The sequence below is a fragment of the Zea mays genome, chromosome 9 (assembly GCF_902167145.1).
Source record: "Zea mays cultivar B73 chromosome 9, Zm-B73-REFERENCE-NAM-5.0, whole genome shotgun sequence".
Classification (NCBI taxonomy): domain Eukaryota; kingdom Viridiplantae; phylum Streptophyta; class Magnoliopsida; order Poales; family Poaceae; genus Zea; species Zea mays.
This window is the reverse complement of record NC_050104.1, coordinates 60242100-60270054: the sequence shown is the minus strand read 5'-3', so window position 1 is coordinate 60270054 and position 27955 is coordinate 60242100. Positions and strand designations below refer to the sequence as shown.

Genomic DNA, 27955 nt, shown 5'->3' with positions numbered 1-27955 from the left:
GTACAGACCCGATCTTCACTACCGAGGTGAATGGCCAGGGATTCACAATGTGACATTTACTAAGATTCCCCTAGTGTGCAGTTGCTCGTTAGGTTTCGCCAGTCATACAAGCACAGTACTCCTCCCTAAGGTGGATGACTAACAAAACCAAATCAAATGAACCTCGACACCCACCCTTAGCAGAGCCAGCACTATGCCCCGACCCCCATTGACGGCCCTATGGCAAAGCCAACTACACCCCAAGTTCTTCTAGTTAATCAGCTAAGGGCATCCCATTCCACCCTCATGGTTGTACTGTTATCTCGGGTGGTATCTCAAGGAATAGATCATTACAGAGAGGTACTCAGGAAACAACCTGAGTCCCCTAAAGTATCACAAGTTCACCATCATAAACAAGATAACATCATCGAATCATAAATATTGTCATCATGTTCGTTGATTAAAGTAAAGCAATAACATGAAGCTAACCATAATAACCCCAAAAGGTAATTAAGGACAAGGTAAATACAAAGCTAGTCAATCCTTAGGTTTCAATTATGTAATGCGGAACAATGAATTATAAAGTAAATAGGACATAATGGATTAGATGACACTTGCCTTCACCAGGTTGTTGCTCAGGGAAGTCTCATGCAACACACTCGGAAACCTCGGACTGCTCGTTATCTACGCAAAGCAATCGATCATTCAACATATTTGGAAAAATGACAAAGAAATAGTACAACAAACATGCACAATCAAGTGAACACAAGTTCAAAAGAAAAGTATAAACACAAGAGTGAAATCTAGATTCTAAGGTAGGAAATTACACCTAGGCTTGTTTGTTTGATTGGAATTGGGTTGAATTGGAATTTAATTCTTGGGCTGACCTGTTTGGCAAGTTATAGAATTGGAAAGTAACTTTCCATCCATTTCTTGGGCTGGAATCAAAGGCCTGCAAAACTTTCCTACCCTAAAACGAGGAAACAGATTCCTCTCCTCAACCCCGAGCATCGTCTCCTCCCGAGCGCTACGTTGCACGCCCGCGCCGCCGCCTCCTTGGACTCGTCTCGTCCCCGAGCGCCACACTCCCGCTTGCGGTGGACGGAGGAGCTGCACCGGCAGTTCATCGAGGCCATCGAGTGCCTCGGTGGCCAGGAGGACAGTGAGTCGGCCCGCTTCTAATACTTCCCTTTTCTAATACTTCCCTTCTTCTCCGATTCGACTGCATGCATGAGACAAGAGACATGCCCGAGCCATGCATGCTTTCATTGATCTGGATATCTCCATGCATGGTTCCTTACTTCCTTTTACTACCTTTATTTGTTGGGAGGTGACCGAAGGCACAGCTTGTTTTGAGGCCTGTTCACTCCTCAGCCTTGTTACGCCATAGTAGATCCATGCCTGTTATTTTGTTTTCTTCAGTTTCATTTGTTAAACAGCACTGCGTTGATGTGCAGTCGTACCAAAATCCAAATGCTGAACTGCCTGATAAATTAGTAAATGGATCTAACCATTCTCCTGTGGCATGTTGATATATACAGTTGTTTACAGGGTCAACAACAATGATTTTGTGGTCTTAAATTAGAAATCTTGCAATTTACTTGAATTTTTCTGGGAGATGAGCCATGTATTTAAAATTGTGAATCATATCATGCTTTCTTATTGCGTGAGTCATCATGTTTCGTGGTTGAATTAGTCCGGTACTTGGCGGCTTAGCGCATCTCAATTTTAGAATGGGTTCTCCAGGTATTTGGATTGATTATATTTTCCATGTATTGCAACGCTATATATCTATGTGCTTGAGATTAAATTAGATAATAGAAGCCAAAATTGTTCATTTTCTTCCTATACCTGTAGATGTGATTCTATACGATCAGTAAATATGCTTCGGTTCATTTTAGTGCCTTGTGAATGTGATTCTATATGTCCAGTAGCTATGCCTTGTGAGTGTAGTTCATTATATATGATGTTTGATGATCACTAAAAAATAGGTAAGAGCATGTTCTGGAGTTCTGAACCCAAAGAATTGGGCTAGAGTGCCCTACTGCCAGCATAATCTACTCTCATAGACAACTGTTTACTTCAAGAAGTTTTTGCCTTTTGTTACTAGTAATTTTTTTCATATTCCACACTTCTTTGCCAGAACATTATTGAGCCTTGAGTTTCCCCACATTTCTTTTTTTTCAAACAGTTGTGCATTCAATCTTACAAACTGTATATGCATGTTTGTTCAAGTGTGCTTATGATGTATGGTTTATCTGTTGTAGATGCCTCACAAAAACTTAGAATTGGTTAGAACAAATTTGAGGGAAATGAGAGAGAGGCGTAGGAAGAAGAGGTAGAGAGTAGCATCATTATTTGTTGTAGCTGTCATGGGTATGATTGCGGACTATTATTATCAGAAAAGACCTAGACATCTTATGGATCCCTCTGAGATGATAAAGAGAGATGTAGCTGGTCGGAAACAAATGCTAAGGAATTTGTATCAAGGATCAAATGTTTATTGCTATGATAGTTTGCTTCTAACTAAGAGATCCTTTTCGGACCTATGCACTATCTTATGTGAGAGGTGCGGTATGTGTGACACCTTGAATGTGTCGGTAGAAGAAAAGGTTGTTATCTTTTTGCTTGTAGTGGGTCATGGCACTAAGATGAGGATGATTCGTAGCTCATACGGGTGGTCACTTGAACCAATTAGCCGCTATTTCAATGAGGTGTTGAGAGGTGTTCTATCATTATGTCATGAATTTATCAAGCTTCCTAACCCTTTAGTTGTACAACCTGAGGATTCTAAGTGGAGGTGGTTTAAAGATTGCCTTGGAGCACTAGATGGTACACACGTTGACATTTTTGTACCTTTGGCTGATCAAGGGAGGTATAGGAATAGGAAGCAACAAATCACCACCAATGTTTTGGGTGTTTGTGATCGACACATGAAGTTTGTTTATGTTCTAGCTGGATGGGAAGGGTCAGCTTCAGATTCACGTGTGCTACGTGATGCCATGTCTCGGGACGATGCATTTTCTATTCCAAGTGAAAAATATTACCTAGTAGATGTTGGATACACCAATGGACCAGGCTTTCTTGCTCCATATCGATCCACTCGCTACCACTTGAATGAGTGGGCTGCCCAAGGGAATAACCCATCCAATGCCAAGGAATTGTTCAATTTGCGCCATTCAACAGCTAGAAATGTGATAGAGAGAACGTTTAGGCTATTGAAGATGAGGTGGGCTATATTAAGGAAAAACTCATATTTTGACTTACAAAATCAGATTAGGATAATCAATGCTTGTTGCATATTGCACAACTTTGTAAGGGATATGCAAAGAGATATGGATGATTTACTTTTAGGCCAAGTTGATCAAATAATATCTGTTGAATCTCATGATGTTCAAAGTGAAGTGAGTATGATTACCAATGTGCAATCATCAAATCAATGGAGTAACTTCAGGGACACCAAAGCTAACCAAATGTTTGATGATTACCAAGCGAGACGTGGACAATGAATGATATTTTTTTAAAATATTTTTTTGCAAATATTGTGTTGCTCCTTAATAACTCTACTAACCTTTGTAATTTTTTTATTTGTAGGATATGGAGAAGGGTAAGAAGTCAGGCTCGGGCAGGGGCTACATTTCTTGGAATGATGATATGGACAAGGCACTTCTTGACACATTCGTGGAGTACTACAACAAAGGTGACAGATGCCAAAATGGGTGGAAGTCTCATGTCTACACGACTGCTATCAAGAATGTCCGAGAAAGTGCAATGTGGAAATCACAAAAGACAACATCATGTCAAGGAACAAGACATTTGACAAGCACCACACTATCATCAATGGTATGCTAGAAACAAGTGGCTTTAGTTGGGATTGGAACAAGAACAAGATATCTGTCGATAGTGATTCTGTATGGGAGGCTTATGTGGCAGTAAGTTTCAGTTTTTTTTGTTTTTCTGTTGTTACACTATCATCAATGGTTTTCTATTTTTTAGCTACATGGTCAAATCTGAAATTTGCATGTGTCCTTTAATAAGTTTGTTGATCTAATACTGTACTTCGAGCAACTAGATTTTTTATCTCCGACAAAGAGAACTTTGGCTTTGTTGTATTACTGCTACAGTAAAAATGGGTGCTTGCTGCTGCTTGCTGCTATTCAAAATTTTGTTTGCGGCTTACAGTAAAACTGGGCAATAAATGCATGGTATCATCTAGAGCTCACCTCAAATTGTTTTCTGCAGAAAAATAAAGAAGCTAATGGGTACAGACACAAGACAGTCTTATATTGGGACTCGATCAACTTGGTGTTTGGGAAAGATCATGCAACCGGTGAAGCGGCAAAGACCCCAACTGATGGTGCGAGAGATATGAGTAAGGAAGAGGGAACCGATAAAGAGCTTACTTCATCAACAACCTCAGGAAGCTTGAAGAGGCAACGGTCCAGTGATTCCTTCACCTCAATGATGGCGGAGAAATTAGACAAGTTCACTGAAGCTATTAGGGATGAAGCACCAAAAGGGCCGACATCAAAAGAAATTTTTAGCACATTGGAGGAGATAGACGGGTTAGATGAAGACACATTTTTAGACTTGTTTGATATCTTAATAGGTGATGCGCGCAAGTACGAGTCCTTATTGGCACTTCCAGTGATTCTGAGGAAGAGATGGTTGCTGAAGCAACTTAAAAAGTGAACCGAGTTGTGGTTGGGTTAATTGAACTGTTGTTGGGTGTGTTTGATGTTGTTGTCTTAGTATATGTTGGGTGAATTGAACATCACGTTGAGTAGCAAGTAATGTGTTCCAATGATATGTAGACATTTGAGACAAATCTGCATTATTATTAGTATTCTCGTGATGCATGCTTGTTGGGGGCCTTCGTCTTCCGAAGGTCCTCAAAAACATAATTTAACAATGTTTTCCGAGGGTAATATGTGAACAGGTGCCTTCTGTCTCGAATCAGAATCACACGGTGTGAAGAGCATGAACAATACGAAGGTTGATGCAGCGCCGAAGCTACATGCAAGGGAGCTTCGGCATAATGGCAGAAAAGGGGAACCGACTTAAAAGGGAAAGGCTATTTAGACCTCGGTGGATTACCTTAAAGTTATTAGCAAATGTAAAGGGTATGGATGTAATTTTACACGGGCTGTGTCTCGTGCCTATAAATAGGTAAACAGTACCCCCGTACTGTTCACATGATCCTGTAATTGCTCGCGTGCTACACTTGGATTTTTGCCTTCTGTCAAGCCGAAGGTATAAATGTAATTAAATATTATATTCAATATTCATGTTTATACAATGATATCATATGAACAACATTATATGTCTATTCATATAACCTTTCTTGTTTCGTATGCTTCATCATTCATTACCTTTTAACTATGATGATGAAGGTACGTCCTTCATGACCTTCGTCTGAAGATCGTTATATCCTAAGGGAAATAATGCTTCGAAGGACGAAGGATTTTAACATTTAATACTTTGTGTTGCCTTGTTCTTAATTCATAGCATTTGAGAACAAGTCCCCAACAATGCTGCTTGATAAATTGTAGGGGTAAAACTAGCCTCTAATCTATTGCACATGTATATGACTTATCAAGGCACATGCACGCAACAAGGAACATGTGTATTTTGTTGTGTACAAGTTAACATGCCGATGACCGCCCTTGTCACTGGGCCCGACCGGCTAGTCCACCTCCCACCCTCTGTCGATGACCGCCCTGGCCCACTGGTCAGTGCACGCCCGCCCGCGGGATCTGTTCTCGACCGTTGATTAGAGATCCGATGGCCGAGAAAGCCCGATACCCCTTCGCGTGGTAAAATTGTTAAAGAGACCCTTGACTTTTTAGAAATCAACCTGTCGTCCCTGGTTTTCACGCGCAGGGTTGGAAAATGATCGTGAGAAGGTTTAGCGTTTGGAAAATGAAGTGGATAATTCTACTGAACATGCCGAGCTATCCACAGGAGAAGCAAATGATGATTATTGCATCTACTATGTGCCTTCATAACTACATTGGTGAGATGGATACACAACATAAAGATTTTGTTAAGTGTGATCGAAATCCTGATTATGTGCACAACCATCACATCAAGATACACAAAACACCTTCCGTCGAGAAATGCGTCGGATACATCAAACCCACGTTCTAGTGATAGCAATATGGACAAATTTCATGATGATCTTGCAAAGACAATCTATTTTTGTAGGTCTTCACGGTTATAACCAATTATTTTACTTTTAGGATTTGCCTGATTAAACTATACTTTAATTTTTATTTATTTGTTATTGCATTATGTTATAGATTGAAATATATTTTCAAAGGCAACATAAAAAATTCTCGTAGACATGAAGGTACATGAGGAGCTGTAAGAGAAGCTGTGTTTTCAACTAAATAGGGCTCCTTCTAAGGCTCTTCCTGAAATAAGGAAAGAGATGATTTTTTAAAGGAGTCAGAGTCAGAGCTAGAGCTGATAGAGATAGGGCTAGTTTGTTTTAGTTTTTTTTTTGCTAATTCTGGCCACTAGCTAGAAGCTGGTACGGTCTATCAAACGATCAGCTTTTCACCCCGCTTTTATGAGAACCGCTTTAGTAAAAATCGTCCAAAATTAATAGTAACTCACAATCGGTCGAGTCGTCGCTATAGAAGGATTCTGTCACTTTTTAGATCCTAAACCCTATGGACCCCTTCATCTTCGTCTACAGGTAATCCACATTCTACTCAGATTCTCCCTATAGCTAGATTCTACCCATAACTAGATTCTTAGAAAAACTCATCAGAAAAAACCGAAACAATCTTGCCGATGAGGCTCTATAAAAAAGGTCCTCAATGTGATTGGAAAATTTAAGGCATGTTTGGTGTATGGTCTAAGCAGCCACAGCCTGCCACACTTCAGCTGCCGCAGTTGTGGCAGCCAATTTGACCGCCGCAAGTGAGGCACGGTGTGGTGGTAGACGCGCCACACCAAACAGCCCCTTAACCAGCAAACCAAACACCCTATGGATCATGTCAACGCTGCATGCAGATTCCATCTACTACCCGAGAGCTTAAAAAGGTGTTTGGACGACTCTAGGTTTCAACTAGGGATGGCAATGGGTCGGGTTCGGATCAGGTATGGTAAATATCCGCCCGCGACAATACCCACGGGTATTACTCATACCCGCCCGCGACTATACCCGCGGGTAGGATTTTGTACCCGTGCCCGTTCCCATCGGGTATCGGGCGGGTATCGGATACCCGCGGGTATAATTACACTCCACATAAATTAAACACATGGTTGACAATATACAAGGTAGAACAAAAAAACAAGACATAATAAATCTGATTATTGTTACAGAAGCAAGCCTGGACAACAACACATGATTTTCTTTGGAGTTTCTTTGGAGTTTGGACAACAACTTGGACAACAACACATGATTTGAGTCAGTCCGCCGTGAAGCCTCTGCAACAATTGGAGTCAGTCCGCCGTGAAGCCTCTGCAACAATTGGTAGCGGCTCCCAGTGCGTAGACAGCAAACGGCACGCACGGACAGCAGGGACGCCGGACGCAAGGACGCCCGCACTCGCCTGGTCGCTTCGCCTGGACATAGGGACGCCAGCACGGGCAGCAGGGACGCCCGCACTCGCCTGGTCACCTCGCCTGGATCTCGCTCCTCACTGGCGGAGTGGCGATGGCGGGTGACGGCCAGGTAGCTGGGCAGCCGAGCAGGGACGCAGCCAGCCAACCACGCAGGCGACAGTGTGGCACCGCGGCAGGGTCGACGCCGGTGAGGAGCAGGAGCGCTGGAGCAGTTTCTGCTTTCTGGCGGCTATGTGTGACTGCCTGAGGTGAGACCGTGAGAGAGAAACTAGGGTTCCTGGGTGATTGAATAAAGGACATTGGACTGGGCCGACCGATTTTAGGTGGGCTGAAAAAATGGAAACTGAAAATTTCAGATATCCGACGGTACCCGCGGGTAAAATATTAAACCCGTACCCGACCCGATTTTATCACGGGTCGGGTATGGGTGAGACCCGCGGGTTAAATTTCGTACCCGAACCCGAAACCGGCGGGTCGGATATCCGTGGATACCCGAACCCGCGGGTAAAATTGCCATCCCTAGTTTCAACTCGAGTGTGAAGCTGTAGTCTATAATATCAATTTATTTTTTAAAATTTTTTTTAATCTAATAATAAATAAAATAATTTATCTAAATGTCTTCTAAAAGCTTCAGCTCCACGATTCTCTGTAACACATGGTCTACTAACTCCACTGAATTTTTTTTGAGCCGAAGATGTTGGGACCGTTTTGAAGATCGACGCTGGCAACGTTGTTGGGGACTTGTTCTCAAATGCTATGAATTAAGAACAAGGCAACATAAAATGTTAAATATCAATGCCCTTCGTCCGCCGAAGCATTATCTCCACAAGGATTTAATGAACTTCGGACGAAGGTCACGAGCATAATATTACGAAGGTTTCACCTTCGTAATTAAACTTATAAAGATAATACAAAGTAAATGTAAAACGTGAAACATTAAAGATAAATATATTGGAAATAAATGACATCATTCACATATCTTATTATATGAATTTAAGATGTTTGAATATAACGTTTAGGTACATTTATACCTTTGCCTTGACAAACAATAATTCTCGGGTGATGCGTTTGCAATTACAGGAATGCGTGAACAGTAAAGGAATATTGTTCACTATTTATAGGCACAGGGCACAGCCTATAAGGAATTACAATCATGCCCCTCATAAAAGTTTACAACATTGACTTAGACCCTTATGGACTAAAAGGTCATTCTATCTTTAAGTCGGTTCGATCCGTTATCTTCGGACATGCTATAATACCGAAGCTTCATGAATGATACCTTCGGCATTACGTTCAAGCAGCTTCAGTCGAAGTTGTTTCCTTTCTGCAGGACCTTCGGCGACGAAGCATGGTCCCAACAGTAGCCCATTCGCGGTGCTAGATCGTTTTTCGTAACGAGCTTGATCCGTGAAAAAAGTCTCTTAGGCTTCAGGAAGCCGAAAGTCCGAAAAACACCTTCCCTGAGCTCGTTGTCGAGAAACGATACAGTTTTCGAGCGCGTAGAGGTCCCACCATGCAGGTTTACTATTTTTGTTTTTGCGGCCCACCGTGCAGCGGGTGCGAGCAACTGTTTGCCTGGTGTAAAAATCCTGATGATTCACCTTCTTACCTGCAGCACTATATAAACAGACGGGTAGGTGTGAAGTTACCACAGCATTCATTGCTATTGCATTGTTTTGCTGCCAAAAATTTTAACCATAGCTGAAGCTTGACTTTCGCATTCAAACGAAGCTCCAGTTTAGTGTCTGCTTCGTCAGAAGAAGAGCTTCGGAAGAAAGGTTATTAATTTCCAAGCAATTTTCAAGAAATTCAAAATCAAATGGCCAGAGTGTGTTCTACTGCTAGAGCTGAGCGTGAAGGAGACGAAGCCGAAGCTGCAGAAACTGTTCCTATCTCGGAAGCAATGAGGCGATCTGGGTTGGTGACATCGGAAGACACCCCTGCTGCCGAAGCAGAACAAGCAGATATTGAAGAGACTGATTCTGAAGGGGATCACAGTATCGCAGTACCAAGCAAGCCTAGCCACCTGGACTTCGGAAAGTCAACCATCTCTAAAGCTGATTTTCCTAAGATAGTGAAGTCGGGCTACTTTAGCGAAGATGAGAAAAAGCTGATTCGCTTTGGCGGAGAAGAGACTACCTCGAAGCCACAGAAAGATGAAATGGTGATTTTCAAGAGTTTCCTCAAAGCTGGTTTGAGATTTCCTTTGAATAGGATGATTGCTGATGTGCTAAAGAAGTTTGGGATCTATCTTCATCAACTAACTCCTAACGCTATTGTTAGGCTTAGTGTTTATATTTGGGCTCTCCGAAGCCAGGGGGTGGAACCGTTTTCCGAAGGTTTCTGCCGGGTGCACGAGTTACATTACCAAACCAAAGCCAGAAAGGATGAGTTACATGAAAATTTTGGTTGTTACAATTTTTCCTATCGGAAAACTACAAAATTTCCTGTGATCAGCTACCGAAGCAAGTGGTCGGCAGGCTGGAAATCGGAATGGTTCTACGTCAAAGTTGACGATGACAAGGAGAAGCTGGTACAGAGTCCGCTTGAACTGATCTTCGGAGAGACCAGACCCCAATGCAGTATGACACCAGAAGGTCCAGCCCAAATCGCGTTGGCTGAATTCAGGATTATTGCAGAGCACATTGGCACTAGAGATTTAGTGCAGGAATTTTTGGCTTTCAAAATATTTCCAACTATGAAGGAATGGGCTATGCCGAAGCTTGAAAGAGAGAAGAAAGAGGGGGAGCTTGTCCGACTGCCCTACCACTATAAGTTCAAGAAATATTTTAAAGCACCCTGCCAAGAATGGCTCGAAACAATTGAAGTGATGAGTACTGAAATTCTTGGGAATTATTCTAAAAAAGAGGATCAGTTGATGACAGCAGCCTTCGGCACCCGGCCGAAACGAAGGCTAAACAGAGTGCTTGATGCTATAGGCTTTGAATATCCTGATTATGGGCGGCTCGATAAGGGTGCCGAAGGGCTGAAAAGGAAAAGAGTAGCAGGCACTTTGATTAAAGACGACGAAGATCAACCAAAAAAGAAGAAAGAAAAGTTTGAACCGAAGGTAGCTGCTTCAAGAAAAAGAAAAGTTGCATCTCCAAAGCCTGTATCTCCAGAACTAGAGGGATTGGTCCGAGATGAGGAAGTTCCTGCGTCACCTTCTGCTGCCGAAGTAGAAGAAATTCTGAAGGTAATGACTGAATCTTTGCCTGTCAAGCTAAGTCCGCTGGCACCGGAACTGACGAAGTTTTTTCAGGAGGACAAAGAAGCTTCGGCAGCAGAAAGTCCTGCAAAGCCAAAAAACGCAGAATTATCCAAGTGACAGATGTGATTCATCAGACGCCGCCACCGGTATCGGCGTCAAAAATTGTTATTGTCGAGGCCGCCGAAGCCGAAGTCGCTGTAGCCGAAGCTACCGGGGCTGAAACCACTGAAATTGCAACTGCCGGAGCCGAAGCTACCGGAGCCGAAGCCGATGCGTGCAGCGGCTGAAGGACGTATTTCACTCTATCGGAGCCAGTTCTGAAAAATTTTCACCTTCAGCCGAAAACCTGCCCAGCACCTTGGAACATATTGAAGGCGAGGTTGATGCTCTTGACGAAGTTATTGGTGGGCATGCCGACTTCTGCGCCCTGGTAGCTTCTCGAGGCACAGCTACTGCTTTTCTGAAGGCTGGCTGCATGCACGGAAAGATTGTGAATAGGCCAAACTTCAGCTTGTCAGCAGCAGATTTGGTTGATATCCCAAGCTTAGCCCGAAGCATCGGAAATAGATTTATGACCCAAATTTGGGTAAATGGCGGGCGAAAAATGGCTGGTGACGAAGCTCGAAGCCACCTTAAGCCAGTGAGAAACTTATGTTTGTTACTTTTACCTTCTCCTTAAAATTTGCACCTTTCTTATTCTGTTCTTTAATATGTGCAGGATGACGAAGCTGAAGTATGACGAAGCTGAAGTATGACGGCCTGAAGCTTAATAGTTGTTATAATAGACTTTCCTGCAAAAAATTCTGGAGAGATCCTTGTAATATAATTATGGAAAAAACTTATGTAAATTTGTACATACCTTGTAATATATCTTGTCTCCTTTATCCGTGTACAATCTGCTTTGCTGTGAACGAAACTACATTTTTGAGCCGAAGGCGAAAAACACCTTCCCTTCTTTTCGTACACAACGAAGCATGAAAATTTTCCTCTTTCTTCAAAGTTTTTCCTCATTGCCGAAGCATCTATCTTTTTTGTATGGTATGATGATGATGATTCTATATATGTCTAAATGAATGTTTATGAATGCAAATGACATGATGAAATGTATCGTGCAAATGAATATCGGAACACATATTCAAAAATCATAATCATAGCCCTTCATCCCCTTGAGAATGATTCAAATCTTTTTGCCGTTTACTTTCCGGCTCCACCGTTTACTTTTCGGTGTATCAGCGCTGACTTTTCGCTGTAAGCCTCCCTTAGGAGCTTCTTCGCCTTTTACTTTCAGCGGAATCAACATTTATTTTTCGCTGTAAGCCTCCCTTAGGAGCTTCTTCGCCTTTTACTTTCAGCGGAATCAGCGTTTATTTTTCGCTGTAAGCCTCCCTTAGGAGCTTCTTCGCCTTTTACTTTCGGCGGAATCAGCGTTTATTTTTCGCTGTAAGCTCTGCATTCCCTTAGGAACGACTTTTGAGCTTCTCCCTGTTTTCTTTTCTTTTTTCTTTGCATTTACATTTACATTTTTTGGGGGATATCACTCTTATAGAATTGAAATAAGGAAAAGAAAAATTACATGTTGTGGCCCCATTAAAAACATTTCTCCCCCTTTGGAAAGGAAAAGGGTGCCACAAAAAAGAATAGAAAAAATTACATCAAGCTAAACATAATATCGCCGAAGCTCATCCGCATTCCATGATCTAGGAATGTTGTTGCCATCCATATCCTTTAATCTGTAGGAACCGGGTCTTGATGAAGATACTACCAAAAAAGGTCCTTCCCACTTCAGCTGTAATTTGCCTACTGTGTCAGGGTTGGCTACTCTTCGAAGCACCAAGTGTCCTGGTTCAATGTTCTTCAGCCTAACCTTTCTGTCACGCCATTTTATTGTTTCAGTTTGATATTTGTTGATGTTTTCCACAGCTTGAAGCCTGATCCCCTCTATAGCATCTTTTTCCACAGAGTAATCAGCTTCGTCTTCGCCTTCTTCCGAAGCTACTGTTCTTATTGATCCTGCTTTGGCTTCTTCCGCGGTTATTGCCTCGTCACCAAACAATAGTTTGAATGGCGTAAAGCCTGTTGATCTTGACACTGTTGTATTATGGCTCCACACTACTTTGATTAATTCATCTGGCCACTTTCCCCTGGGCTGATTGAAGATTAACTTCATTATTCCTGTCATAATGATCCCATTAGCTCTTTCAACAAGTCCGTTTGACTCCGGATGTCGAACTGATGCAAAATGGATTTTCGTGCCAATTTTATCACAAAATTCTCTGAAAGCTTCAGAATCAAACTGTGTCCCATTATCCACAGTAATGGCCTTCGGCACTCCGAAGCGACAAACAATATTCTGACAGAAAAACTTTTGGATAGTAACCGAAGTTATTGTGGCTAAAGGATTTGCCTCAATCCACTTAGAAAAATATTCCACTGCCACTACAACATATCTTAAGTTCCCCTGTGCTGGTGGTAATGGACCTAGCAAATCAAGGCCCCACCTTTGCAACGGCCAAGTGGGTTGTATTAATTGAGTTAAAGACGAAGGTTGTTTTTATCTCTTGCACATTTCTGACAACCTTCGCACTTTTGAACTAAATCCGCTGCATCCGAAGCTGCTTTTGGCCAATAAAATCCTCGACGAAAAACTTTTCCGAGCAAAGGCCTAGATCCAATGTGAGATCCACACAGGCCTGCGTGTATTTCCTTCATCAATTCTATGCCTTCGGCTCTGGATAAACACTTGAGTAACGGGGAACAGACCCCCCGCTTGTATAATTCCCTTTCTATTATGACATATGGTCGAGCTCTTGCTTCTATCCTCCTGTTATAATCTTCGTCATCTGAAAGAAAATTACCCTGAAGGAAAGAAATGATCTCAGTTCTCCAATCTTCACTATCGACAGGGGATATGTTGAGGACTGCTCTTTCAAGAAGCTCGACCGAAGGTGCTTTTATTGTTTCGAAAAATACTTCCGAAGGTAAGGGCAGCCCCTGTGCTGCTGACTTGGCTAATAGATCAGCATATTCATTTTCTCCACGAGGAATATTTTTAACAGAGAATCCTTCGAAGGAAGCCTCAATCCTTCGGACTGTATCTAAATATTTTTCAAGCTTCAGATCTCTTGCTTTGTAGCTCTTGTCAATATGGCCAGAAATAACTTGGGAATCAGTTTTAAGAATGACCCTTCTAATTCCCATTGCCTTTAACTTCCGAAGACCCAAGAGCAGAGCTTCGTACTCAGCAATATTGTTTGTGCAACTGAAATCAAGTTTTGTCGCATAACAGGTTTTAACTTTGGAAGGTGAAACCAACACAGCAGCTGCTCCTGCTTCGAAGGTTCCCCAAGACCCATCGCAAAACACTGTCCATACTTCGGCATCTTTATTCGTTTCTTCCTCTTGAGCCCCTGGTGTCCAGTCAGCAATGAAGTCTGCCAACGCTTGGGATTGAATTGAAGACCTATGCACATAATCAATACAAAATTCATTGAGCTCTGCAGCCCATTTTCCAATCCTTCCAGTAGCTTCTCGATTTCTCATAATATCCTTCAATGGTTGTGAAGAAGGAACAATTATATTGTAAGCTTGAAAATAATGCCGAAGCTTCCTGGAGGCCATCAAAACAGCATACAGTACCTTCTCCAATTCTGTATAATTTTTCTTTGATAGACTAAGAACTTCGGATACAAAGTATATTGGGGCTTGCTTTTTGACTTGACCTTCAAGCTTCTCCTGGACAAGTGCTGCACTTACCGCTGAGTGCGAAGCTGCCACATATAACAAAAGAGGAGCCCCTGACGTTGGTGGAGTTAGTGTTGTTAGATCTATCAAGTATTGCTTCAGCTCTTCGAAGGCTCTCTACTGGACCGGTCCCCATTGAAAAACTTCGGCTGACTTCAGTACTTCGAAAAATGGTAAATTTCTCTCTGCTGATCTAGATATGAATCTGTTGAGAGATGCTAGTCTTCCTGTCAATCTTTGAGCTCCCTTCTTTGTACTTGGTGGTTCCATTCGGAGGATAGCTTCGATTTTGCTTGGATTAGCCTCAATTCCTTTTGTTGAGACTAGACAGCCAAGAAATTTCCCCTTCTTCACTCCGAAGACACATTTTTCTGGATTCAGCTTTAAACCAGCCTGTCTAAAATTAGCGAAGGTCTCCTGCAGATCAGCAATGTGATTATCTTGCTTCGTGCTTTTTACAATGATATCATCAACATAAGTTAGCACATTCCTGCCTATCTGAGAATGAAGAACCTTCGCTGTCATTCTGCTGAAGCTTCCTCCAGCATTCTTAAGCCCCTCAGGCATCCGAAGGTAACAATATGTTCCACTAGGGGTTATAAAGCTGGTTTTCGGCTCATCCACCTTCTTCATCCAAATTTGGTGATAGCCTGAATAACAATCCAGCAGACTCATAAGCTCTGATGAAGCTGCTGCATCAACTAGGGAATCTATCCTTGGCAATGGAAACTCGTCCTTCGGACAAGCCTTATTGAGATCGGTAAAATCGATACACATTCTCCATTTACCATTGGCCTTCTTTACCATAACGGTGTTAGCCAACCATTCTGGGTATTTTACCTCTCTGATAACTCCGGCACTGAGGAGTCTTTTCACTTCATTCCGAGCACCTTCAGCCTTGTCATCAGACATCTTCCGAAGCCTCCGCTTTCTGGGTCTGAAGGATGGATCAACATTGAGCGAGTGTTCAATAACATCCCTGTTAACTCCGCAAAGATCATTAGCTGACCAAGCAAAAACATCTTTGTTGTTGAACAAAAATCTTATCAAGGTTTTCTTCTGTTCTTCAGACAGTTGAGATCCCAAGAGCACCTTCTGCTCTGCTATATCCTCACACAAGAGCATGGGCTTCGGCTGATCGGCCGAAGCAGCTTTTTCCCTTCTGAACTTGTATTGCTCACAAGCTTCAGCTCCATCTATGTTATGAATTGCTTTTGAGTCTGTCCAATTTCCTTCGGCCCTTCTGGCAGCTTCCTGACTTCCATGAATAGCAATGGGCCCTTGGTCCGAAGGTATCTTCATGCAAAGATAAGCTGGATGAAGAATTGCTTCGAAGGCATTGAGAGTACCACGACCAATGATTGCATTGTAAGGGTATTCCATGTCAACAATATCAAATACAACTTGTTCAGTCCTTGTGTTGTTAATGAATCCGAAGGTTATTGGCATTGTGATTTTTCCAAGTGCTACGATCTGCCTTCCTCCGAAGCCACAAAGGGGATGTGTGGCATCATGGATTTTGTCTTCGGGCTCTTGCATCTGTCTGAAGGCCTTAGCAAATATGATATCAGCTGCGCTGCCTGTATCAACCAAAATATTATGGACCAGAAATCCTTTGATCACACAAGAGATAACCATAGCATCGTTGTGTGGGTAATCCTTGAGTTGAAGATCCTCTTGAGAAAAGGTAATTGGAATGTGAGACCATCTTGACTTGATGAAGGGTCCTTGCACCCCGACATGCTGTACCCTTCTCTGTGCCTCCTTTTTCTGCTTCTTGTTGGCTGGCTCTGAGCATGAACCGCCTGTTATCGGGAGTACCAGCTTCGGAGCCGAAGCAGCTCCAGCTTGATTGTTGAACGAAGCCATCAGCTCAAAAAAGTGGAAGTGAGTTCACCGGACGTGGGCGCCAATGTTGGGGACTTGTTCTCAAATGCTATGAATTAAGAACAAGACAACATAAAATGTTAAATATCAATGCCCTTCGTCCGCCGAAGCATTATCTCCACAAGGATTTAATGAACTTCGGACGAAGGTCACACGCATAATATTACGAAGGTTTCACCTTCGTAATTAAACTTATAAAGATAATACAAAGTAAATGTAAAACGTGAAACATTAAAGATAAATATATTGGAAATAAATGACATCATTCATATATCTTATTATATGAATTTAAGATGTTTGAATATAACGTTTAGGTACATTTATACCTTTGCCTTGACAAACAATAATTCCCGGGTGATGCGTTTGCAATTACAGGAATGCGTGAACAGTAAAGGAATATTGTTCACTATTTATAGGCACAGGGCACAGCCTCTGAGGAATTACAATCATACCCCTCATAAAAGTTTACAACATTGACTCAGACCCTTATAGACTAAAAGGTCATTCTATCTTTAAGTCGGTTCAATCCCTTATCTTCGGACATGCTGTAATACCGAAGCTTCATAAATGATACCTTCGGCATTACGTTCAAGCAGCTTCAACCGAAGTTGTTTCCTTTCTGCAGGACCTTCGACAACGAAGCATGGTCCTAACAAACGTCATGGGCACAATTCTTGCAATCGGCGCTGGCGACGACAAGGGCGCACAAGTATAGTAGACGATGGGACACAAGTACGAAGACATATATCACCGTGGAGTTGTATTGGGATGCAACAAGGAGATTAAAAATGATGGTTGGATGGCCTATGAACGAGTCTAGACTCTAGACTGGCCCAGTTTATTTTTTTGTTTATTTTTTTGACCTGTTAGAGATTACAATAAACAAACAACTCCAATACGGTTTAGGGTTCTTTTGGAGTACAGTCTACGGTGAAGCCAGAGTCCAAAATCACCCTGCTCTACACCGCAAGTCCCAGATCTCGGTTGAACAAGACAACACTCGAGCACCAGTGACGCATTCCCTCTCCCACCCTCTAGGCCCCTACCCTCCCATGGCGAAGGGCGTCGGTGGCGGGGATCCCATACCGCTGTCGCGGTTCGGCGCGCTGGTGGCCCAGCTGGAGTCCGTAGTGGCATCGGCCAGGCAGAAGACCCCCGACGCGCTGCTCTGCTTCGACCTCCTCTCCGAGCTCTCCTCTGCCATCGACGAGGCCCCCAAGGTCCACCCCACTGCCTCCTGACCTCATTCCCTGAAGCGCAGATCTCTCCCGTTAGGGCAATGCGCGCGCCTGCACCGCTGTACGTCTGCTGTTGTTTGTTCCTGTGCGGGTTCCCTCCCCATGGTTATAGCTAGTTGCAAGTGGTCTTGCTCTGCCGTGATCTCATCGAATTGACAGATCCCTGTTGTTTGCTAAACGGTAGTGATGTCCAGTCTAGGAACTTTTTCTGTTCATGCTGTTGCATTTGGCTGGTTGCTCTAGTTTTGTGCTAAGTGTTAGTGATATCCAGTCTAGCAACTTGCTCTCTTCAGTTGTTTAGTTTGTGGAATCATCCCATGCTGAGACGGTGCATCATGATTCATTTCATGAATTTTGGTGGAATCAACCCATTCATTGCACAAACCAAACAAAAAAAAGCGAGAAGAAAAAGATGGACTAACACACCCTTCACGCGGTTGCATTTAGCTGTAGTTGAAGGGGGACAACAGAGGAAAAGGACATGCTAAATGATCTGGGCCCATCCTCCCATGCACCAATCTGAGCTAGGGGTGTTTGAATGCACTAGAGCTAATAGTTAGTTGGCTAAAAAATTGCCAGTAGAATTAGCTAGCTAACAAATAATGATAGAGGGCAAAGCCTGATCTTCCGTGAGGTATGATAACTTGATTGGGTGGAGATCTCGACGTTGATGATCCAAGGCTCCGAGCGAACGGATCCTCGCAATCACTACACCACTACTCCGTTGGTTATCGTGCCACACTAGTGTCCTCGCCAGGAATGCTTGTCCCTGCAAGCGCAATCAAGAACACAAGCAAGAATAGGAAGAACACAACTAAAACTGTATTGATCACGAGTTGGGGTCTCACAAACCGATGAACGGTGGCACTGTTCGATGATAGATATGATCTAAACAAAACTCGAGCCCTAATGTGGCGGTGCTGCTGAATAAATAAAGTATTAGGGTGTGCGTGATCCTTGGTCTCGCTTCTAATGGGCTTCGACACGATACATGACCCAACGACCCAACAGACGGTGTTGTAGCACCAAAACAGAATCTGAACGCTGATTTGTTTCGATGGTTCCCGTTCACTTGGGATGAATTTTAAGGTGGGACCCGTTGGATTGGTTAGATAATCTCATTATCTTTCCAACCATATCAAGTCCGTTGCAATCGGAGTCCGGATGCATCCTAGGCGTCCATTTTAGTGCAGTCTGGTCCTGAAATTCGAGATGGAATCGCAGCCGAGTCACACTTGATCTCCTTCCTGTTATGGACGCCCTTGCTGCTTCTCGATACCTTGGCCTTTCCCAAGTCCTTGCTGGTCCTCTCCAAGGTTCCTAATCATCAAAACATCCATGGTCCCAAGCGTAAGCTCTGAAACACAATGGGTAGAGTGTACTTGGAGATTTAGCTGTCGTGCATGTAATCGTGTTATCGGTCCATGCATTGTATGTATGGAAGTGATGTCCTCATCAAATAGCTAACTAATTATTAGCTAATTTGCTAAAAGTAGCTAATAGCTAAACTATTAGCTAGACTGTTTGGATGTCTTTAGCTAATTTTAGCAGCTAACTATTAGCTCTAGTACAATCAAACATGACCTTATTATTAGATGACAAACTGGGTAATAATGATGTTGAATTGTGTGTTTTCATGGTGCTATGCAGGAGACCATACAACTTTGGCAAAGGAAATGTGAGGATGCTCTCCAATCCTTGCTCGTCCTTGGGACACGACGTCCAGTTCGGCGCTTGGCGTCATCAGCGATGGGCCGAATTATCGAGAAAGGCGATGTGATATCTGTATATTCAAGGGCAAGTAACTTGCAGGGGTGGTTGGTCGATGTGAAAAGGGCTGAGGCCACTGCATGTGCAGGTTAGGTTTCTTGTTTGAATCATTGTCATCTGTTTAGAATTCATCTATGCAGCATTATATTAATGACTAAGTGAAATTGTATTGGATAGGGATGAAAACAGGACGGGTACCTAGGACGGGTACCAGATACGGGTAACGGGACGAATTTTAGGATATGAATACAAATATTTTTTTGTCGGGACGGATACGTGAACTACCCGGATATTGAACTCTCGGATACGGGTAGGATACGGAAACACTACTGCTCGGTAAGTGCCCGAAAATCCCTGGTCGGATACGGGTATCTTTGGTCGGGTACCCGATCCTAAGTGTTGTGTGGTCCGGATCCGGTTTGGCCTGGGTCTGTTGCCGCTGCCGGCTGCCCTACCAGCACTCCTCCTTGCTGGCCTAGACGGCGAGGCCCAATGACCCATTACGTCATTTAGCTTCCCAAAAAAGCCAAAGCGGCAAAGCCCAAAAGCTTAGCGTTCGGGCGTTCGGCTGAGAGCAGGTGACCAGGCTTTGTGGTCGTGCACGACTTGTCATCTCGTGCGTGGGCACAAGCGTACGTCCATACACGTACACACGCACAATATGTAGCGTCCATGCATGCAGATAGACAACACAACAAACGACATACGAACTGCGATGAACGAACTATTTATCGAACGAGCTCCAGGCCTAGCTACATATATTACATACAATATGTATGCTTGCAGTAGTAGTGACACTACGTCTGTTTGTATATATATATAATTGAACATACGTAATGTCGTGTCTTGCTCCGGCCGGAAGCTAGCTAGCTAGCTTCTTCAGTTTAGATGATTTACTCAAGGGTCAAATATATACATAATACTATAATTAACCTTGCATGCGTGACGATGTGCATAGTTGATCTGTTTTTTTTTATTTTCAAAAAAAGCACAAAAGATGTGGATTATGCCTAAAGTTGTTTTTTTAAAATTGTGTTGTTGGTTCTATAATGTCCTTCTGATTAGTACCTTTGAACTGCATGATATCAATGTTATTGGTTTACTTTCCTATATTTGAGCTATCATATACATGATTATGTATTTCTTATTTTATTTATTTGTTGGATGGTTTGGCAATTAAGGGTGCGTTTGGTTGCGGGACAGTCAGTACAGGGACGTCCCCTGGCATCCTCTCTCGTCCCTCCAATTTTGAGGGACAACTGGGGACAACACTGAGATAATCCTGTCCAACCCTCGACTCTAAACCAAACAACCTTATTTAAGTATCGTCCCATCCCGTCCTGTCATTGCAACCAAACACACCCTAATATTATTGGACGAACTACCAGACAAATATCCGTTATCTACCTGAGTAATATCCATTATTTGTTTCTTACCCGCTCGAATTATACCTGGTCCTGTCCTGTATCCGTCCCGAATTTTAACTACCCGTATCCGGTCCCGTACCCGAGAAAAATACATTAGGGTAGGATACGGGATGACCCTGTATCCGGCTGTATCCGTCCCGTTTTCACCCTATTGGATCATTCGATTGATCTTCCTAAATGTGCATTTACAATGCGCTCCTACAATGTATCAGGTTGTACAGCCATGCTTAAATCCATGGCGGCCACTCTATTTGCTTGTACAGCAAGTGTGTGTCCACAACTTCCAGAATACCTCGAAGCTGTGAGCACTTCAGCGCAACATGCTTATTGAATGAGCAGAGAAGTAAATAGGTTGGGAAGTACAATGAAAAAAAATTGATTGGTAGTTATTGCTTTTGAAGGTAACTATGTTTTTCTTGTTAAACGTGATCAACACAGTAGGGATCAAGTAGCACAGCCTGGGTGGTATTCTGGTAGTGGGACTACTGCTAAAGTTTGAGAAAGATCATGTATCATGTACGGAAAGAAAGAACGAAGGAAGGGGCTGAGCCTGCTTTACTCATTAGAAATAAGCTTTGTGTGTGCCTTTAGATGATGCAAATATAATACTTTATTCTATGGAGTAAGCTATCCTTAATAGGCTCACAGTTTGAAACTTTAGTTCTAAATAGTAAATACACAAATTGTTTTAAATAAAATCACTTTGATTCTCAAATTCAATAACACAAGTAGCTAGTAACACAAATTTGTACTCTACTGATCTTATAGCTAATTGCTTCACACTACAAGGTTACAACTCAATTTGGTCTTTGCAACCAAATAGCCACTTGACCTTCACAATCAAGAACTTACTAACTTAACAAGCTACACACCTAAGTTTCACAATAGCTTGATATTTACAACCAAGCTTTCCTACTAACTTGACCTAGCACTACATCTTTTATCTGGCTCACAAAGCTTCAACTTCTGTTACACAACCATAAGGGTGCTGCCACTTTTATAGTCCTGTAGGTCCGTTTGCTAGTCACCAATGCAGTACAATGACCAACATAAACATCAAGGTTTTCAAGACGATAATCGAGTCGAGTCGACAAGGTACCGACTTGGTGACTAGTCGATAAGTCAGTCGACTAGTTGTCAACTTGCCAATATAGTGGTTGTTTTACCTATATAATGGCTTCATATAGACAATATAACATTTATATATCTAGAAAGAGGATGTTTTACCTCATTTGAAGCCTGAAATTGAAATTGAAATAAACAGCAAGTCTTACCTCATTGCCACCTCTGATTAATAATGGCAATCAACTTCCTCCTCATCGCCTCTCTACCTTCAAAACCCGTAGTGATCTTTGCTTTTGCCATATCCATGGCAGCGGCAACCTCTGGCATGGCTGGCTTTTCATCACCATCAACAATTCGCAACATAATGAGGAGTGGTTGTGATGCAAAAATACAATCTTGGACTGAGTTCCAAAAGTTTGTAGAAAGAAGTATCTCTGTGACCTTTCCTGCTTCTGTGCTTGATAGCTTGGACCTAGTCCAATCATCACTAACAAAGAGGCATCTCAAAGCTTGCTTATGCTTATATATGGACTGGAGAGTAAGGAAAGATGTAGCAAATCTTGTAACTGCAGGTCTCACTAAATCACCCCCTATCTTCTCCCTCATGGCATCAAGAAGCTTGCCATGCCTATATATGAAGGTTGTCGCCTGGCGAGCATTGGAAATGCATTTCTTGAACTCTCCAATTTTCCCAATGTCCTCAAGCATGGGTCCAAATAGTGAGGGATTTTTCTTTCTAAAAGTCTTCCAACAGCCTTGAAGTTAGCCCCATTATCTGTAACAATCCGCACTACCTTGTCTCTATCAATGACATCAATTCTTTTCTCCAGTAGTGCAGCTAACATCTGAGCATCTGCTGTCTCACTTGAGGCATTGACAAACTCCAAGAAAAATGTGCCAGCTGGACTATTGACAAGGAAATTGATCAAGTGTCGATCTCTCCTATCTGTCCAACCATCAGACATAAGTGTGCAACCAAATTCAGTCCAAGCCAACTCATGACTCTTTTTTATCTTATCTACACTCTTCTTTGCCTTCTCAACCAATGGCACCCTAACATCATGATATGAAGGTTTCACATACCCAGGACCTTATTGCCCAACCGCCTCAAGCATGATCTCAAAGGCCCTTGAGTTGATGACATTAAGTGGTAAGCCACACTCATAAATAAAATCAGCAACATACATATCTGTTCTTTCCTTCTCCTTGCCCTTTCGCTGCAATGTACTTTGAGTGTTGCCCTTGCAATGCCTCTCACGAACCACATCTTCAGGTGCTTTGCGAAACATGGATGCAATTGACTTAGAAGACTTCGACGCGTGTTGATTGTTTTGGCTTGCTTCAGCTGAGAGCCTTCTCTTTTGGGCTGTTCCTGAACTGGGCTGAACAACTGAATGGGATGCTCTACTTTCCCCTTCTCCAAGTACTTCAACTTCATCATCTTTATCACCATCTTTATCATCATCCAAGTCAACAGGCTTCTGTCTAGCATTCTTCTTCAAATAATCACTCATCTCTTTGCTAATTGCCGATGTTGTCTTCGGGCACTTAGCAACATCACCATGACCACCAACAAGGTGCTACTTCAACCTTGTAACACCTGCATGAACGATTTTGCCACAAAATATGCACTTCACCACATCTTTTTTGTTCAAATCTGGCCAATAACAATAGTTCCATGCTGGATCCTTCGATTTTGCCTTTCTTTTAGGATCTTTAGCTTGATCGTATGGCTGCTGGCTTCCTGACTCCCCTTGTGGCCGATCTGCAGATGTATCTTCCATCTCTTCAAGGCCTCCTGCAGATTGATGAGAGGGCGGGGGAGGGTGAGCACTTGAGCAGAGGCCGGGCGACCTTGCTGCGAGGGCGGCGTGCTGCAGGGGAAGGGCGGTCGTCTTGCTGCACAGGAGGGGCGGCCGGCTGTAGAGGAGGGGCGGCCGCCGGCGTGCTGCAGCCTGCATAGGAGGGGCGGCCGGCGGCGTGCTGCAGAGGAGGGGCGGCGGCTCTGTGCTGCAGTGAGGGGCGGCTTCAGGTAAGTTAGGGTTTAGGTTTTGTAATGGGCCTTTGGACTGGTTGGGCCGAACTGGGGACAAGTCGACCGACTTTCTAGCCCAAGTCGACGACTAGTCGACTTAGATATTTCAGTCGTTGGCAAGTCGAGCGACTTGCTAGAAAAGTCGAGTCGGTCCCCCAAGTCGGCCTCTCAAGACCGCCTGGACGACTAGTCGCCGACTTGAAAACAGGGATAAACATCACAGGTCACCATCTGCTGTACTACTTGCTAGCTAGTAATTAACCTGCTGAAGTAAAAATCAATTTTACTGCATTTTCACCCCAGCAGCTTGCTTCTTGCAGTGGTAAACTTTAAGTTTACTAACTCAACTAACAATTAGCTAGTACTACAAACTCGAAATCTGCTGCCTTCATGTAGCACCCTTATCCAGGAGCCATCTAGGCGTATACAAGCCTGTTTAACACTAATATACCCATATGACAAGATCAATCCTAACACAAATATGCATGGATTTTATTATACCCTTTGGCCCTTCATTGTATGAGCCTTATTGATAACCTTGAACAATGGAGATCAATGCATGTCCTGAGCTGTCCTTGTGGAAATAACTTCCGGCTTAGTAAGTTCATAACTCTTTTTTGAATTCAATAAATAATTGACAAACTCAGAGGCAGAGGTCATCTTTGGTTCCTCTCACCTCGCTATTGTGAGAATGAAAGATTAGGAAGTGATAAATTGGGTCAGAGATGTGAAGACAGAAAGTGTGTTCAATTGATTGCTTTTAGCTGCCAAGGCTTAAGGTTATTCAATATTGGAATTTGGTTTTGACTAGAGGGTACCACAGAAGGTAAAAGACAAGTTTTATAGATGGCGATTAGACCTGCTATGTTGTATGATGTAAAATGTTAGCCTACAAAAAAAATGACATGTTCAACAGATTTAGTGTTGTGGAAATGCGTATGTTGTGTTGGATTTATGACCTTACAACAAGGGATTGAGTTTAGAATGATGATATGTGCGTTTGGTTGTAATGACAGAACGGGATGTGATAGGACAATCCCTTAAATAAGGTTGTAATGACAGAACGGGATGGGCTAGCATTTGAAGGTCGAAAGTCCTCAGCAGCTGAACCAGAACATCCTTGAGAAAACACAGGAGACCAGGAGATGATCCAAGGTTTCATCCTCTTGATCACACATGGGGCATTTCAGAGGGTGATCAAGCCCTCTTTTGGCCAACCTGTCAGCGGTCCAGCACCTGTTATGCGCAACGAGCCAAAGAAAAAAAATCTGCATTTAGGGGGGGGCCCAAGTCTTCCACACCCTGGGTAGTGGCTACCCCAACTTGCTTGTGACAAAAGGCTTCGTTGTTGGAATTGGGTTTTGACTAGTACATGAGAGTCCTAAGGATACCTGAACATATAAATTTCCTTTGTCTTGTGTTAAGATTTTGGCAAAACCTGGACTGAACCAAGTCTTGGGCATAAGTTTTTTATAGTTGCCATTTACAGTCCCTAGCCAAGTGTAGCAAACCAAAATAAGTTTTGCTAAAGCTCCTCAAAAGGTGTTAATGATAATTGCAATAAACGTAGTCTTATGTGCAGCATCAGAGTGATTAGCTTAGTTGTTTTTATATTTTATTTTTTAATAGTTTAACAGCACTTGATAATTTCCAAACAGGTGCAGCACAATGTCTGGGGGAAATTTACCGTTTATTTGGACGCAAGATTACTGCAGGGCTGATTGAGACATCAAGCATTGTAGCTAAACTCATGAAGTATCATGAGGTTGTATGCTTCACTGCGATTCTGTTAGTGTTCTTTATTTACTCATTCTTGTGTCTTCTTTAGTAAATCTGAATATTGACAATTCTTTGTATGTATTTTTTTTTCAAATTTGTTCTGGAATACTTCATTTTGGTTTAGGTGTATGGAAAATATTTATTTGCGTATCAACAAACGATGATGAATAAAAGACGGGAAATTGCAGCAATAGTGTACCTGTTGATTTCTTGTTGGGTGTTTTTCCCCTAATCTTTATTAATCTCTGATGGTCTTGAACTACTGCTTGTTGACATCTATCTAGACTTCTCCATTTTGGTGTTTTGTGGGCCCAATTCATTTTCTATCAAATAAGGGTATGTTTGGTTGACTGCAGTGGCCTTTATGTAGGCTTGCACATTGCTTAAAGCAGTCCCAGTGCGACATTAGCTAGTAAGACAGATTTGGTCGTATCAGGAAATCCAGAACTGGACAAGCTGATGGGAGCACACAAAAAGGAAATCTTTTCACCTCCCCCACATCTACCAGATCATGAGATATCTACTAGCACATGGTGATGACTACATGCAACACAATATAAGCAACTAAACACAACCTTAACAAATGCAGTTTGCGTATGCCGACTAGAAAACACCATCACACCACCACCACCACCACCACCACCATCATCAAAGCTTTTTAGTCCAAGTTGGAGTAGGCTAGAGTTAACACTCAACAAAAACCGCAAGTCAAGGTTCAGACACATGGATAGCTGTTTTTACGCACTCCTATTTAATGCTAAATTTTTAGTTATATTTCATCCTTTCAAGTCTTTTTGCCGCCTCTTTCCATATCCTCATGGGTAGTAGTGCCGACAACAAAATACCATGACATTGTATTCATTTATGCTGGCAGCTGGCTTGAGTTGTGCTGTATATCACGCCCTAAAAGGAATTCTAACAGTTTTCTCAAACAAATTTGTCAGGACTTTGTGAGACAAGATGCTCTTCTCTTGCTTGAGAATGCATTGGAAGGCTCAGGTGGTGGTGGTGCTGCTGCAGCTTATCAAGAGGCTTTTCGTATCATCATGCGAGGTGTAAGTGATAAATCGTTCATTGTCAGAGCAGCGGCAGCACGTTGCTTGAAGGCATTTGCTAATATTGGTGGGCCTGCATTGGGGATGGCTGATTTCGATTCTTCTATGTCTTATTGTGTGAAGGTATTGTTTATTTACCTTCTTTCTCATGCTTAATGTGGCTCAGCTAGCTGAAAAGCACATGTTGAATCTGTTCCTTTTGTTGATGTTTTATCACAGGGTTTGGAAGATAGTGTATCTTCAGTTAGAGATTCATTTGCCGAAGCACTTGGTGCCATACTTGCTCTTGCAGTGAATCCAGATGCCCAGGTATATCATTCTCACATTTTTCTTAACCATTTTCTTTTTACGATTTAGATACAAGCTTATTTGATAGGTGAAGAAAGGCGGGAAAAAACAAACTGCTTCTGCAAAGAAAATTGAAGATGGTGTGCAGAAGCATTTGATTGTGCCATTTGTCAAAGGTGAAACAAAATCCTGTCCTCCTTGTATATAGTTCAATACATCTCATTACATGAATGGCTGCTCCTGTAACTCAACTCAAATGCTGCAATTTTCTATAGTTTAACCTGTATTTAGAAAGGAAACTGATGTCAGAGTATTTTGAAAGAGAGGGAGATGTCTTAGGTTATATGTTTATTGATCTTTTTGTTAGATAGATTGGAAACCCTAATCCTAATTAGGGTAGGCATTTGTATATATCTGAAAGAGGATAGTACATGGGTTGGGCCAAAAGCCATTACATCAGCCAACACACAAAATAATCTAACACCCTACGCAGTCGAAACTCTAGATAGAGCAGATGTTGATACTGGAGCGAAACTCCGAGAACATCTAGGAGGGAAGACCATTGGTGAAGATGTTGGCAAACTGCGAGCTCGTCGGGACGTGGACCCGGACATCCCTGACGACAACACGGTCACGGATGATGTGGAGGTTGATCTCAACGTGCTTGGTGCACTGATGCTGGACAGGGTTGACATAGAGGTAGATGGCGCTGACGTTGTCGTAGTAGACCAAGGTGCTCTAGGAGAGGGGGCTATGGAGTTCCTGGAGAAGCTGGCAGTCTAGCACAACCAGCTCGCCTCAACTACCCCATTAGCGACAACCCGATATTCAAAACTCGGCCGGGGAGGGAAAGAACGCCCTCCCAGTATTATATTAAGAGACCGAAACATGGTCCTGCCCGA

The 27955-nt window shown here is 42.8% G+C and overlaps 2 protein-coding genes across 6 annotated transcripts in view; both read left to right on the top strand.

The window, feature by feature from the left end:
• Positions 1 to 958: 958 nt before the first annotated feature.
• On the top strand, positions 959 to 4801 carry LOC103638563 (uncharacterized). Its single transcript, XM_020544196.3, has 3 exons — positions 959 to 1141; positions 3574 to 3911; positions 4222 to 4801. The coding sequence occupies exons 2-3, from the start codon at positions 3687 to 3689 to the stop codon at positions 4669 to 4671; spliced, it is 675 nt and encodes a 224-aa protein (XP_020399785.1). The 5' UTR covers positions 959 to 1141; positions 3574 to 3686; the 3' UTR covers positions 4672 to 4801.
• Positions 4802 to 17087: 12286 nt separating this feature from the next.
• The window catches only part of LOC103638564 (protein SWEETIE), an 87351-nt gene continuing 76483 nt past the window's right edge, over positions 17088 to 27955 (top strand). For 2 of the 5 annotated variants that reach the window (XR_002265108.3, XM_008661442.4), the window contains exons 1-6: positions 17318 to 17616; positions 19285 to 19492; positions 25590 to 25696; positions 26655 to 26888; positions 26985 to 27074; positions 27142 to 27229. Coding sequence is in view for 4 of the 5 variants with exons in the window: in XM_008661442.4 (XP_008659664.1) it covers positions 17449 to 17616; positions 19285 to 19492; positions 25590 to 25696; positions 26655 to 26888; positions 26985 to 27074; positions 27142 to 27229 (895 nt within the window). In the remaining variant the exon portion in view is untranslated. Of the gene's footprint in view, positions 17617 to 19284; positions 19493 to 21048; positions 21233 to 25589; positions 25720 to 26654; positions 26889 to 26984; positions 27075 to 27141; positions 27230 to 27955 lie in introns of those variants that run through there. The other 3 variants (XM_008661441.3, XM_020544265.3, XM_035962547.1) reach the window with 3 other exon arrangements.